The 14,704-nt window shown below is 37.0% G+C and overlaps 1 protein-coding gene across 1 annotated transcript in view; it reads right to left on the bottom strand.

Moving 5' to 3' along the window:
* Positions 1 to 6,939: 6,939 nt before the first annotated feature.
* TRIP11 (thyroid hormone receptor interactor 11) overlaps positions 6,940 to 14,704 on the bottom strand; it is a 60,040-nt gene continuing 52,275 nt past the window's right edge. Inside the window, 6 exon segments of the mRNA XM_069489241.1 lie at positions 6,940 to 7,048; positions 7,050 to 7,122; positions 9,987 to 10,131; positions 11,587 to 11,703; positions 12,139 to 12,253; positions 13,045 to 13,126. Of these exon segments, the coding sequence (XP_069345342.1) occupies positions 6,997 to 7,048; positions 7,050 to 7,122; positions 9,987 to 10,131; positions 11,587 to 11,703; positions 12,139 to 12,253; positions 13,045 to 13,126 (584 nt within the window). The 3' untranslated portion in view covers positions 6,940 to 6,996.

The raw sequence follows: 14,704 nt of genomic DNA on the forward strand, positions 1-14,704 counted from the left end.
AAACACCTCCAGCCCCCGGCTTCCATCCACGCCAGGGGTCTGATGGAGTGGTCGGTGCACGGGTTGAGCTGCTCGCTCAAAGGCCAGCCTCTCACTGGCCTGGAGTTTTCTTCCCACGGTGCTCTTTAGGGTCTCCCCTGGGCATGAGAGGTTTCCCATCAGCCAGGACCCTTCTATGACTCAGTTTCAGGATCTCCATGTTAAATTTCTGCTGCTCCGCCACTTGCCCATCCGGAATTGTAACCTCAGGCCAGCAGGACTGAGTTTTCTCCATTTGTTTCGTTCCAAGTTCCCACTTTTAATTGACATCATGGGTTTTGCATCCGCCACCACCCTCCACCACTGTGTCCACCCTGTCCAGTGACAATGCTGCTGGTTTTCACAACTAGCTCAGGGCTAGAAAAGCAGGGAGGTTTGGCGGGTGAGGGAAGCCCCAGGTAGGAAGGCCACAGACTCCAGTGGTTCTTACCTGAAGCTGAGAATTTGTCTGCCTTTGGTCAATTTCCAGAGCCCCAACGTGGTTGTTTTTGACAACTTTAGTTTTATATCTGTTTTTTGCAGGAAGGATTGGCTGACCTCTTTACACTACCATAACCAGATGTCCCTCCTAATAACCAATTGTTTCCTCTTAAATGTTTTAAGTATTTGACACACACATGCACACACACAAAGGATGACACGGGTAAAATTGCTTTTCAGCAAGTAATACGGATGTCTGAAGGAAAAAAAAGTGAAAAGACTTAGAAAAAGGGAAGTCTTAATTTCTCAAGTAGCAATTCTATGAAGAATTGATTTTTACCATCATAATAGTTTCAACACAGCAGCTACCAAGTTGCCAACCACAATCCTAAAGAAAGCAATATAGGTTGGATGCATGTATCTAAGACTACCCTAGTAGTAAACTTGTGTATAGCATGCAAATGTTTCAGGAAGAAAACATTAAAATGACTCTAACATTTTTCAAAGACTAAACATTCCATATGAATTATCAAAAATAAAAATTACCTCATTAGAACTTGGAATTTTGTCCCCACCACCGCCCCCTTTTATTCAGAGAGGGAGCCTGAATATACCTTTAGCAAGTGCATTAATGTGTTGACTCACAGATTACCCCAGGGTTCTTTAAATACACCTGAATAGAAAGAGCCGAAGAGGAAGTGTGAGGCAAATTTGCATTATTTTTGTTCTAATTCTTTAAAGAAAAAGTCTCCTTTCACCATGGGGGGGTGAGGGACTTTGTCCTTTGGGAAACATAAGCACTTAGAATAATAAGCACACGCCCTTTTGCACAGGAGGCTAGAAGGGCCTGGGACTAATGCAACATTGTGGGAGGAAAACTCATCCCTCAACACCTAAATGCCTTATGGTTTACAAAAAGGAATAATGTAGCTTACATTTTTAAGAGAGTACAAGAATATCTAGAAAACAACTGTACCAAAGTCTTATTCATACTAAGTTCACAAATATTTTCAAATCATTGAGATTTAATTTTTGAGGGTCAAAAATAGTTCACTGAAGTCAAAGAATGTTAGAGCTGAGATTACTTTTGTAAAAAGTCACAGCTGAAAATTATCACAGTTAAAATATCATTACAGTGCAAATTATGAATTTCTTAACCCCAAAAGGGCTAAAGACATCTGATGCACAGGAAGAGTCCACTTCAGGAGCCAAGGCCGAAAACCAACTAAAGGTTCAAATATTTGCCTTAAGTGATCCATTGTTAACATTTTTTAATTTTCCCTTATCTCTAAGACAAATATTGTTGCAATTATGATGAATTATTAATTTACTGTATGTACTAAATTATGGCAATAACATGCTGTAAAACCCTCAGCTATATCATTATTCACATGACCTAAATCCCAAGGACAGGAAGATAAGATTCTGGTTAGTAAAATTTTGTATTCCACTAGAACTGGTCAGGGCAAGAACCCTTTGACTTTTACCTTACCCTTAATTTCCTAGCTTGCTTCCTTCAGAAGTGCTCAAATGTTACTTCCTTCAAGATGTGCTGAACAACCACCCATCCTCCCCCCATCACTCTGCCAGGCCCAACTCAAGGCCCCCTAGCACCTGCGCGTGGCTCACGAGCATTGCTCACACTGTTATGGCAATCTGGACATGTGTCTGTCTCTCACCTGTGCACTTCTCAAGCCCAGCCACCACACCCCTCATTGCTAGCAGCCGAGCTCCCCTCCAACCGCACGGAGGAAAATCCCCACAACTTCCTTCCTCCCAAATCCACCTGCCAGCTGAATCGCCCCTCTCTTCCATCACTCCTGTCCCAGTTAAAGGAGTCCTTCCCATCTAAGGCCAATTCCTCCACCTGTGCTCTGATCCTGTGTCCTCCCTGCTCAGGAGCTCTTCTCTCTCCTCTCTCAGTCCCCCTAGCTGTGTCCGTAACACTCAGCTTAGAGCAACTCTCCCTCCATCCCACTCTGCTCTCCGGATGCCCTCTGGCCCCGCTGCAACCTGGTTTCGGCAGCAGAGCTGCCTACAAACTCTCCACGTGCTCACTGCACACTCAGCCCACTCGACAACATGGCTTTGCTCTCACCATTCCACCAACACTACCACCTTCTGCTCCGTAAGTTCACCAGAGTCTTCTCAAAACTCATCTCACCAACCCTCTGAGCAGCAAGCACTTCATGCTTTTGACCTCTCCTTACCTTTTGGAAAGAACCCTTGGCTTCAGTAACACTCCTGCCCCTGACATTCTTATCCACTCTTTAGCAGTAATAATCACAACTTTTAACATCTGTGTACAACTATGGACTTTAGAAAGCATTTCCACAAGTGTTACATTTGTTGATTTAGGAAACATTATGAATGAATGTGTCATTTGATACTTACAACCCCATGAGGTTTACTAGGTGGATGTTATCTCATTTCAGGAATGAGAAAAATGATGCCCTTAGTAAAAATTATTTTGTTAAAGGTCACGTAGGGCTGGGCATAGTGGCTCACACCTCTAATCTCAGCACTTGGGGAGGCCAAGGCAGGAGGATCGCTCAAGGTGAGGCCAGACCAGCCTGGGCAACATGGCAAGACCCCTGTCTCTACAAAAAATAGAAAAATCAGCCGGGTGTAGTGGTGCACACTTGTCCCAGCTCCTCAGGACGTTGAGGCAGGAGGATCACGTGACCCAGGAGTTTGAGGTTGCTGTGAGCTATGATGATGCCACTGCACTTTAGCCCAGGCAACAGAGCAAGACCCTGTCTCCCCAGCGCCAAAAAAAAAAGTCATACAGAAAGGGTCAAAATCAGTACTCCAATCCAGCTGTCAACTTTAAAACCCATGTTCCTTCAATACTGCCGTCATATGTACAGTTAAAAATACTTAAGTTCCACATCTAAGAAAAAATGAAGATATATTATTGTGCAAAAAAGACCAAAAGGCCAATGATGAATAATTCCCTCTAAAGAGGGGGGTAGGGAAGGCTGGCTAAAATCTCTCAGATCTTCTTTTCATAATTTTCAGCATCTTTTAAATTGTTAATACTTAAAATTTCCAAGGCTCAAGGAGTAGCCTAACAGCAGACATCTGGTGAACACTTAAAGACATTAGCTTCTATTTGAGTTCATCAACTGCTGCTATAAACAACATGTGTAAGTCATTTCTCCCCCTTCTAAAGAAAAAGTCAGCAGCTGTTTGCTAAAAAAAATTTTTTTTTATTGTGGATGAAGACATTGCCAACTTACATATATCATTTTTATTTGGAGTATTTCTTGCCTTGTAGTGCTCCTGAGAAATTCAAAAATGCGTTAACTTTAGCTCTACAAAATACCACCTAATGTTAAGGTTGGGTGGGAAATTTCCCATATTTAGATATTTCCCTAAAAATCAAAAAACAATTTATCATTTTTAAACAGAGAAACCTTAATAAGTTAAAAAGTAAAGACTGGCAAGTAATCACAAATGTCAGAACATTAGAAGTATCATTTTTTTCCATAGGAATATATAAAATAAATATCACCTATATTTACTTGATATCTACAAAATTAAAGCAAAATTTCTGTTGATGGAAGATGTTTTAAATATAATAATTTGATATGTGAAAAACTTCATTAGCTTTAAAAATCAAATCCAAATGCTTTTAAGTTTAATGCATAACATTTTCTAAATAATTTCTCATCACTCTCCTGTCCCTGAAGACACAGCTTTTTTCCCCCCACCTATTACGTGGATAAGTATTTTGATAGTCTTTTTACTCCTTTCAATTAACCATTAGAAGGTTGAAAGAAACTGAAGGCTTTATGGGGGGGGAGATATTAAATGTTTTAATTGGCTAGTTGCAAGAAAGTCATTGTTGTTTAGTTTTGTTTTTTCTCCTTTACTTTTTTTTTGTTTTGTTTCCTTTTTTCCCCCTCAGGTAATGGAAAGTATCTTTTTTTTTTTTTTTTTTAAATCAAGAATGGCAGGAACTAAAACTCAAACAACCCTATGATCCAGTATTGTACTAAAACTGAATTCAATGGCTGGATGAATTTTCCCCTATAGTATAGAGGTTGAAAACCATTAGGAATGTGGTGGCTAAGGTGGAATTCAACCACAAATTCTACTAAGTAGATAGAGAAATAAACAGAAAAATTACTGTAGTTAAAATACTGCAGTTAAACGTACTATTAGCAATGTCCTATTGCTAACATTAGAATTATATGCTTCATCACTGTCTGGTTACTAAGAAGATTCCTTTAGCAGATGGTTTATCTCTGACACAACTTAGTTTCAGAAAAGTCAATGAGTTATGTCTGGTTTAGATCAACAAACACTTAGTCTGTATACCAGCCTGCTATAGTTTCAATAATATAATGAAAACATGAGGTACTATAGCTTTAGGACGAGGTCACAGACTTATTTAAATAGCAGCCATGGAATATCATGCTCTGTGATGTTTAGCTATGCAACCCACCCACAACAGCTTTTAAACTTATGGTAGACTATGGTGTCAGGAGGGACAGACTGTTTTAGTCAGGGAAGAAAATACTCAAAAATGTCATAAAAGGCATTTCAAATATGATGACATACTACTTAAATTTTACCCACCATGTATGTCCTTTTCAAATTAAAAAACTTTTTGCAAGTTCTGTTTCTTCAAAATAAAGGACCATGTGTCTTTTTTTTTTCTGACTTCGAAACCAGTATTTCAGTTGTTCCACACTGAAATGAAATTTCAATGGCAAGCGGCAAATAATTTAAGATAGTCAGTGACAGTATCTTTGTAAGGAGCATATAAAAACCTAAGAGTAATAATGTCATAAAGAAATTATAATGGACAAAACTGACAGGAGGCAGTTTGACAGTTCTAATATAGAACTTGTATGACAACTTCCTTTAAAGTGTACTAAATAAAGAACGGCAACATAAATAAGTTAGCTAAGGAGACAGGTGGCGTTCTAAAGCAGCATTCTCAGTTACTGAATTTTTCAGAAAAACAAGTTTTACCCATCAACACAGAATAAAGATTCCAGTCTTCCAAACATTAGAAAGTATACAGTTGATCACAGCAAAACTAACAACCAAATTTTAGCTCTGGGCTGAGCCAGGCCTATTTTACATATTTGGATTAGTCTCATTTTCACCTTTCCTTGTTATACAAATGTTTCCATTTTAAAGGTATATCGAAATATACAAAATTTGCAAGAATTATCTTTTTAAATGTACAACTTCAACCAACTAATACAAATATGAACATCCTGATACAATGAAGTTTCAAGTCAGGATTTATTGTATGACAGGTTTATAAAAAATTAAGAAATACTTTCTCTTAAGTTTCAGACACCTGGTGCTGTCGCTGTCAAAGTGATTTGGGGACAGACAACTCCAGGAGTGCTGTACCAAGTATCACCACCTCAGACGGAGGCAGGAGGTGGCATGTTTAGCGATATTGCTAATTACCGTTACGCAGGTGCGCTGGCTGTGCGATTTAACACTTCCATGAAAGTTGTATTTGTGTGAGGAAACATTTAGTTTTAAGATGGTATCTTTAAACAGGTACCTTTGCTCTTAAAACCAAATTATATATTTGCACTCTCTATATATTCAACAATAAGAAGGAACAAACTATTGATCCATGCAACAGCTTGCATGGATCTCAAGGGAATCATGCTGCGTGAAAAAAGCCAATTTCCAGAGTTTACATGTTATCTGATTCCATTTATATAGCGTTCTCAAAATAACAAAATTCGGAGATGGAGAACAGCTAATGGTTGCCAGAGATCAAGGCAAGGGGCCGGGGGAGAGGCGGTTATGACTACAAAAGGCCAGCGCGAGGGACCCTTGTGATGGAAGTGCTCTGTATCTCGAAGGAGGTGGTGGTCACACGAACCCACACACGTGATAAAATTGCATAGAACCAAATACACATTTCATCTCAAGGCACCTATGACCTCCCAGGGACAATCTTGTTCTTGGCCTGTCTACACAAAGCTCTCTAAAGATTAACATATGCTTCTGATTGATTTTCTGCACAATGCAGAGAATGAGTCACCACTAGTATTTTTTCTTCATTAAAAACTCTTGATTACCTTTAAAAGATAAACCACATGTCTCTAGCTTAAATGAGCTTGAAAATCACAGAAAGAAATAAAAAGCTGATATACAGCTACTAGTATTTTTGTCTGTCTTTATTTTTGCAAATCAGGATAAAAGATAAATCAAATGTTCCTAGCTTAAATTAGGTCAAATCAGTAAGAAAAAAGCAGATTATACAGCAAACACTTGCTCCTCTGACACCTGCAATTTCTAAAAGCATTAAGAATATTTTTATTAAATTCAGAGAAAGTATAGCTGCAAACAAATACATGACTTTTTCCAAAAGGCCACTTTGTGATAAAAAGTACATACACATAGTGTTCATGGTTTCTTTAAAGTGCTATCTCTTCTCTGGCATGAGAATCATCTATTGCTTTAAAAGGTCTTTCAACACAACTCCAGCGCTGTTGTCTGGTGACACTGGCAAAGGTGTAAACGTGGGCAAAACATCTGAGATGGGTTTCAAAAGAAGATGCCCAGGCCCACCAGGTCCGAGTCCAGCTGGGTTAATGAGAGGCACAGCTGCGGAGCGGGGAGCCAGGAATGGATTTACATCTGCTCTTCTACCAGACCTGGATTCCGTTGTATCTAATAGATAAAATATAGATTCCTTAGTCTCCTGTCCTTCACAAAGAAGTGGAAATGAAATAACCCTCTGAACATAAGTAATAGCATAAAGAATGTTCTCTCTATATTGTTGATTAACATGGACAAATATGAATAATCAATTTACCACTACTATCAACTTTAAAATTCTATCTTGCTGGTGGTAACACTGGAATTAGCACATTTTTTTGGCTATCCTTTCATTATTCAAACTGAGAGCACAAATAGGTCTTAATTCCTAAACACAAATACTAATTTGTATCACTAAAATCTGATTAAAGTTCACTCTTAGTAATTCAAAACATTTACTAATAAAAACAATGCTATATTTGTATTTTAGGTTCCCAGATTTGGCCTCCAAATAAATTTAATTCATATGCTGCAAGGTTCTACATCCCACAAACAGGGTATATGAAATACAGAAGGAAGAAAATAGGAGAAGTGAGAGAAAGGAATGGAGTTAAGAAGAGTATTTGCATACAAAATACCTAATTAAACACATGTATACTATTGTCTTATATTTAGCTACCAGTTACATAACTGATAAACTTCATTTACTATAATAACCACTTTTTAAAAGGTGTTATCTATGGTTCAAGGCAAACTCTTTACTTACCCACCTGAAAGATGAAGGACTTGAGGACTTACGTTTTCCCCAAATAATTATAATGGTCATGAAAAACAAACCCATATTACAATGATAACAATTAGAATCAATACTAATTTACCAAAAGAAAAAATAATACATGCATATATAACCTGATCATCTTTTATGCATTCAAAGGTTTGGAAACAATTCTCGATTAGGTTATTTCTCTGTTAAGTTGGGCTGATACAAGTCATTTTTATTGGAATAGGTATTTGGTTTACAAGCTAATATCTTAGTGGATAGATTCTGCTTTATTACCCAAGGCCACTAACGACTTCATTGGTAAGAGACAACCCTTTGAAGGGGCCCACTTTAGCAATGGGAAATTCAAATAAAAGAGGTCTCCTAAAGCAAAGAAAGCACTGAGACAAATTCACCAAATCTATTTATCATCGAGCACTCCTGGGGTTCCCAGGCTGTCCTATCCTGTGAATGATAACTTTCCAAACCCTGGACAAGCTTCTGGTGTTACCTAGTAAGCTCTGACACACTTCCAAATCCAGGATTAAAGATTAAGCTTGCTTTTTTCCCCATGCAAACCCTGTATCAACTCAGACCATCACTGGCTTTTATCTCTGATCAATACAAATCAAGCAGGCATTGGACTTTTGATAAAAGAAAGGAGGTAGCTGGATGTGGTGGCCCGTGCCTGTAGTCCCAGCTACCTGGGAGGCGGAGGCAGGAGCCCAGGAGGAGGCTGCAGTGAGCTATGATCAGGCCACTGCACTCCAGCCTGGGCAGTAGAGTGAGAGCCTGTCTCTCAAAAAAACAGAAAGAAACAAACAAAAAAGAAAAAAAGAAAGGGAGAGGGAGAAAAAAAGGAGAAGGTAGGGAGTAAGAGGAGGGAGGGAGAGGAAAGAAGGGGAGGGAAAGGAGAGGATACAGGGAGGGAGGGAAGAGCCCGCCAAGGTGAATTTAGGAGTCTGCTTCAGATGCTACAACCTAGTGTAACAAGAAAAAAATGTTCTCAGTATAGTCTACACCTCTTACATAAAGTTACAACTTTTCACTAAGTTTAGCAGGCAAAACAGGTATCTAAAGAACAGATAAATTTTCCCATTTTCTCTTCCCATAGAAGTCCAGAAAAATAGAAATATTGGTCTAAATAACAGGAAGTTTTTAAAATTTCAAAATGTAAATCCTTTACTATTTCATCCAAATTTAAGTAACTGACATATGATATAAACTTGAGTTTATAACAACATATACTTTTTCTTTTTCTTTTTTGAGACAAAATCTCGCTTTTGTCTCAGGCTGGAGTATGGTGGCATCATCATAGCTCACTGCAGCCTCAAACTCCTGAGCTCAAGTGATCCTCCTGCCTCAGCCTCCTGAGTAGCTGGGACTATAGGGGCACACCACCATGGCCAGCTAATTTGTTTTGTTTTTTGCAGAGACAGGGTCTTTCTCACTGTGTTCCCCAGCCTGGCCTTTAGCAATACGCCCATCATGGTCTCCCAAAATGCTGGAATTACAGGCTTGAGCCACCACACCCGGCCAATAATATATATCTTTACAGTGTAACTCACAAACATGTTAGTCTATATTAAAATATAATAATTTCAGAAAAGAGATCTTCCAATAAAGAATTTGTTTATAGTTTAATGGATCATAATTTAATTTCAACTCAAGAAATTTTATTGCATACCGGTGTGTGATAATGAATGTAAATAAGACCCTACAACCTAGTGGGACAGCAAAATGTGCACACATGTTTACAATCACCGAACACTCACTTCCAAGCAGACCTTCCAACACGTAAGGGCACTTCCTAACATTCTTGGAGGTCTAAGTTAGTTCACCAAACTGCCATTATACATATTAACATGCCATGGTTTGGTTACTGAGTGTAAAGCTTAGATTTTCAAAGCTGGAAAAAACTCTTCTCAAACTATAAATTACACATCTAATTCTGAATAGCAATAAGCACCATTTGTGAGAAAAGCAAACAGGTGGCCAAGCAAAGGGGTAGCCAGCTCACCACCACTTCCAGAACAATAACTCAAAGTGGCTTATGCAGAGAGAGAATTATTCTGATACACAAAGGGAAAAAATTACATATAGTTTAAATTAATCTAAGCCAATTAAATATCAGATTGCTACAAGAAGCAATAGTGTTCATATCACTATAAAACATAATCATAAATTAAACACGCTATTTTTTAAATTGTAGGAAAAAATTAGTATCTAGTTTTACCTTTAAAACTTTCTGACACATTTGTATCCAGTTTTCTCCTTCCTGGTGAATCTAGAGGTTTCATATCATGAACAGAAAGCTTTGGTGGTGGAACAGATGGATGAGATTCTGTTTCCAGAAATTTAACAAAAAGTTCTGAAAAAGACTAAGAAAAAATATTTTGGTTATATTAGGCTAGTTAATAAAATTATATTCACTACAACTAAGAAAATATAACAGCTGTTGTAATTAAATATTAAAAACTAATCATGCCATTTAAATCATTTTTTACAAATTGGCCTTACGAACAATTGACAATACTAGCATTTTAGTTAAATAATTATCATTACAAAGTTTTTTTTTTTGTTTTTTTTTTAAAGAGACAAGGTCTTGCTCTGTTGCCTAGGCTGGAATGCAGTGGTACCATCATAGCTAACTACAGCCTTGAGCTTCAAGTAATCCTCCCATCTTAGCCTCCCAAGTAGCTGCGACTACCCGTATGTGCCACCACACCCAGCTAATAATTTTTCTTGTAGAGAGCAGGTCTCACTATGCTGCCCAGGCTGGTCTTGGACTCCTGGCCTCAAGCTATCTTCCTACCTCGGCCTCCCAAAGTGCTGGGATTAGAGGCGTAAGCCACTGAGTCTGGCTAACAATTTAATCAATGATCTTTGATGACAATACTCATTTCAAACACCTCATAGTCAGACTTAGCTAACTGATAACACTTATTTTTCTTGCCATCAATGAACAGCACTTAAGACATCACGACTTATCATTTTAACTGTTAACATAGACATGAAAAATCATATTGAAGGAAAATACACATTAAACATAATTTTCTAAACTATTAATAAGACCCAATGAATAAATATAGCAAAAGATCATTAGTAACATTACCAGATTAAAATAATGTAGTGTAGATCTTTCCTTTAAGTTAAATTTTATGCCACCCAAGTAAAACAGGATTAAATCTTTGACCAGCTCTGGGTAAGTCACCTATCCTCGGTGTCCTCTTTATTAGAAAATAAAAGAAACTCCATATTCTAACTCACGGTACTACTCAATTCATTAATATTTACCTAAAGCCTATTACATACCACACACTGTGTTTTCATGTTTATTAACTGATACCTCCTATTAGAATGTTAGTTTGTTGCGGGCGGGCACCTTATCTATCTGGTTTGCAGTTGCATCCTCAATGCTTAGAACAGCCTGGCACACAGCAGGTGCTCAAAAAATATTGACTGGCTCAATGACTTGGAACATACATACATGAGTAAAGTAAAGCCTCTATCTTCAGGTCTCTCATAATTTAGTAGCAATACTGCTTATGGTAGCATGATCAAGCACAAAGAAAAGAACAGTAAATAAATACCCTGAAATATAAAAGTATCACATAAAAAATTAAAATAAAATCTATATGCAGTAAAATTATTAAAACTGGCTTGTTATCCTTAAGTTCACCTCTCTGGATCTCACAGCTTCCACAACTCTAAAATAAAAATAAAATAAAAAGGCTGAATAAAATAACCTTAAAAAGAAATCTGATTCTTTGCAATTAAATGCGATACACATAATAAAGAATAAATAATAAAGCAAGAATAAAATCGGTTCTTACACTATTAAACACAGACTGTTGATTTGGTCTCAAAGGTGTATTGGGGACACTTTTTGATCCTCCTCCAAGCCACCCAGTCATCCACCTGGTCACACCGCCCCGATCTTCTTTAAACAACTGAAGATTGTTTTAAAATAGAAAAATATTATCAATACAAGTAAAGAAAAAAATAAGAACCACTTTCACATGATTTCAGGCAACAGCAAAGCATGCTTTTCAAGTCCAATTCCTAGTAAATGTTTCCTACCGACAGAGGCTACGCATACAATCAAGTGCAACCTCGGGCACAACAATCTCAGATAAAAGCTTTGAGGGGTCATATCTCAAACTTTCAGCATCCTGATAAAAGAGTGGTTTGTAAATTACAAAACATTTAAACTAATATCATACAAATGGAACAAATCCACTTCTTCAATGTAGTATAAAATGATTCCATTTCCACAGTACTGAGAAAATTATATCCAGTAAAGTTTCCAGTAAAAGGAAACACTTTTCTATAATGCCACTATTTTAGTTACCAATAAATTCAGAATGGCTTTCACATCCAGTTACCTGCTCCATTTCCTCCCTTTGGACACCCAGGATACTTCCCATTAACCGTAACACTTCATGACGCTGATTTTTTGGTGTGTGAAAATGCCCAATGAAGAGGTTTCTCATTAGGACTCTATGAAAATAAAGGTAGAAACAGCTCAAGCTAACTCGACATTTGAGTGTATCCAAACAAAACATGTAAATATTTAGTTACAGTAAGCAAACATTTAATTATAAAAAAGACTCAACAGTAAAATATTTTAAAGAGACTTTGAAAAAAATCTTGAGAAGTCTAATTAAGAATATTTCAAACAACCCAAAACGTATACCTTCTGAAACAGCACTTACTAGCTACCCACTTTCTTCACCCCAGTAACTGAGGCACTGACGGGGTGCCTCATTAGTAATTCTTAGTGCCTGCGGGCTGATGTTCATGTGAAGCAGACACTTCAGTGGTGACAAATGCTTTTGTGCTTAACGTTATGCTTATATTCCCCCATTCACATTTATTGAGAATTTGTTAATAATACCTAAATTTTTAAAATATTAAATGAGATATTGTTGCATATATACCCAGGTTTCAGACCTAATACATTTGAGCAAGAGTATGTTCATTTAAGGACAGCAAAGGGACCAGAAAAGAAAGGTAAAAATAAACTTTTTATTTTCCAAGTACTTCATATTGGGATGATGTTTTAACTCTTTCACATGGCTTTAAGAAAAAGAATTAGTTGGGGAAACTCTACTTTAAAAAACAAAAGAAGTTATTCTATTGAGTCCTCATTAAAACTACCGACAGCTATATAAGAAAAAGAAAAGACTTCTAAAAAACTGAATCACATATAAATGTCTACACGTAGAAGTTGTTTTTGCCACAAAAGAAAGTTCAATAAAATATATAAGAATTAAAAGGAAAAAGCATACTTGTCCACTTTTCCTTCTGTGCTGTTTACTAAGTTCATCAATTTCTTTTGTACATCATCCAGCATTTCTTGTCGGAGCTCATCTGTTTTAAAATATGTGAATAAAGATAGCCAATAAGTGCTTAAAATAGTCTGGATAAAGATATAATGAGATTTATGGGATCTTTTCTATGAACTTTGAATATAAGTATTTATTCTAGTTGGGAATACTTAATTACTTCCATCTCTTCGTTGGTCCAGAGAACTAGGCTCTTTGATACAGAAATTACCTAGAAGCCAGAGTGTGCATTAATTCACATGGTTTACCTCTAATAAAGTAATCGATTCTTTAATAGAACATTTAAAAACCAAAAAAGATTTCCATCTTCTAGAGATTTAACAGCAAAAAAGAGATTTTCATCACTGCTTCCTTGCATGAAACATTTCCAGAGCCACTCTTATTTAATGGGAGGGAATGGAAAGGACAATTTTAAATTTTCCTTCTTGTATTTTCCTGGCTGGACTCTGTTTTCTGTTTTTGGTGAGCTAAGAGTATCTAACACAACTAAGACCATGGCTCAGGATACAGCTGATAGGGCAAAGTATTGTAGGGTAAGGAAATTGTAAAATACAATTCAGGTCCTTGGCTCTAACACACTAATCAATTATTATAGCTTATGAATGATTTAAAAGGATGCTTAAAGTATTTTATTTTAAAACTATCATTTAAAAAGGAAGCAAAATCTGTAAAGTCTTGGTGGAATAGCTGGAATTTAAACAGTACTAAAGGCAAAGTCTAGAATTACAACAGGAGAGGCACCGTTCATAAATTCAACCATGCCACAGGGTTAGTATTCTTGGACTAAAGAACTCTCAGTTAAGCATGGAATTTATACCTGTTACCTCAGAAATGGATAGTTTGATCTGAAAGACATGTTCACTAATTTCAAGCTAGATCGTAAGCTTTCGTTGTGAAGGAAATGAAAATGAGACTGCTTTGCAATGGAGTTCTGCTTTTCAAATCAAGAAATACATCCTAAACTAGATTTTGACCTCTTTCCACAAATCTATTCTTTCTTTGAGTTATGCTGCATTTCCCTAATAGTAGCTGGATACAAGTTCCCTCATCAGATATGTGACTTGCAAACAATTTTTCCCATTCTGTATACTGTCATTTCACTTTCTTGATGGTATCCTTTGAAGCACAAAAGTTTCAAATTTTGATAAAGTCCAACTTAGTTTTTCTTTTGTTGCTTGTGCTTTTGATATCCTATCTAAGAAGCCATTACCTAACCCAACATCACGAAGATTTACTCCTATGTCTTCTTCTAAGAGTTTTACAGTTTTAACTCCGAAATTTAGGTCTATGGTCCATTTGGGGTTAATTTTTGTGCATGGCATGAGGTAGGGTTAGGGGTCAACTTCATTCTTTTACATGTTGTTGCAACCTCTTGTTCTAGTACTGTATGATAAAGAAAAGGATTCTTTTGGCACTTTTGTTGAAATTGATTGACCATAAATGTATAGTATATTTCTGGATTCTCTATTCCCACTGCAAGAATTCTGCAATGTTTTTTCTTCTGCCTGGAAAGCTTTTTTCCATCAGTACAGCCTATTAACTCCTACTCACCCTTCATGTCTCTATTCCCAACTCACTTCCTTGAAGAATTTTCCTCTGAGCC

Source organism: Eulemur rufifrons, chromosome 2 (assembly GCF_041146395.1).
Source record: "Eulemur rufifrons isolate Redbay chromosome 2, OSU_ERuf_1, whole genome shotgun sequence".
In the NCBI taxonomy this organism is placed as follows: domain Eukaryota; kingdom Metazoa; phylum Chordata; class Mammalia; order Primates; family Lemuridae; genus Eulemur; species Eulemur rufifrons.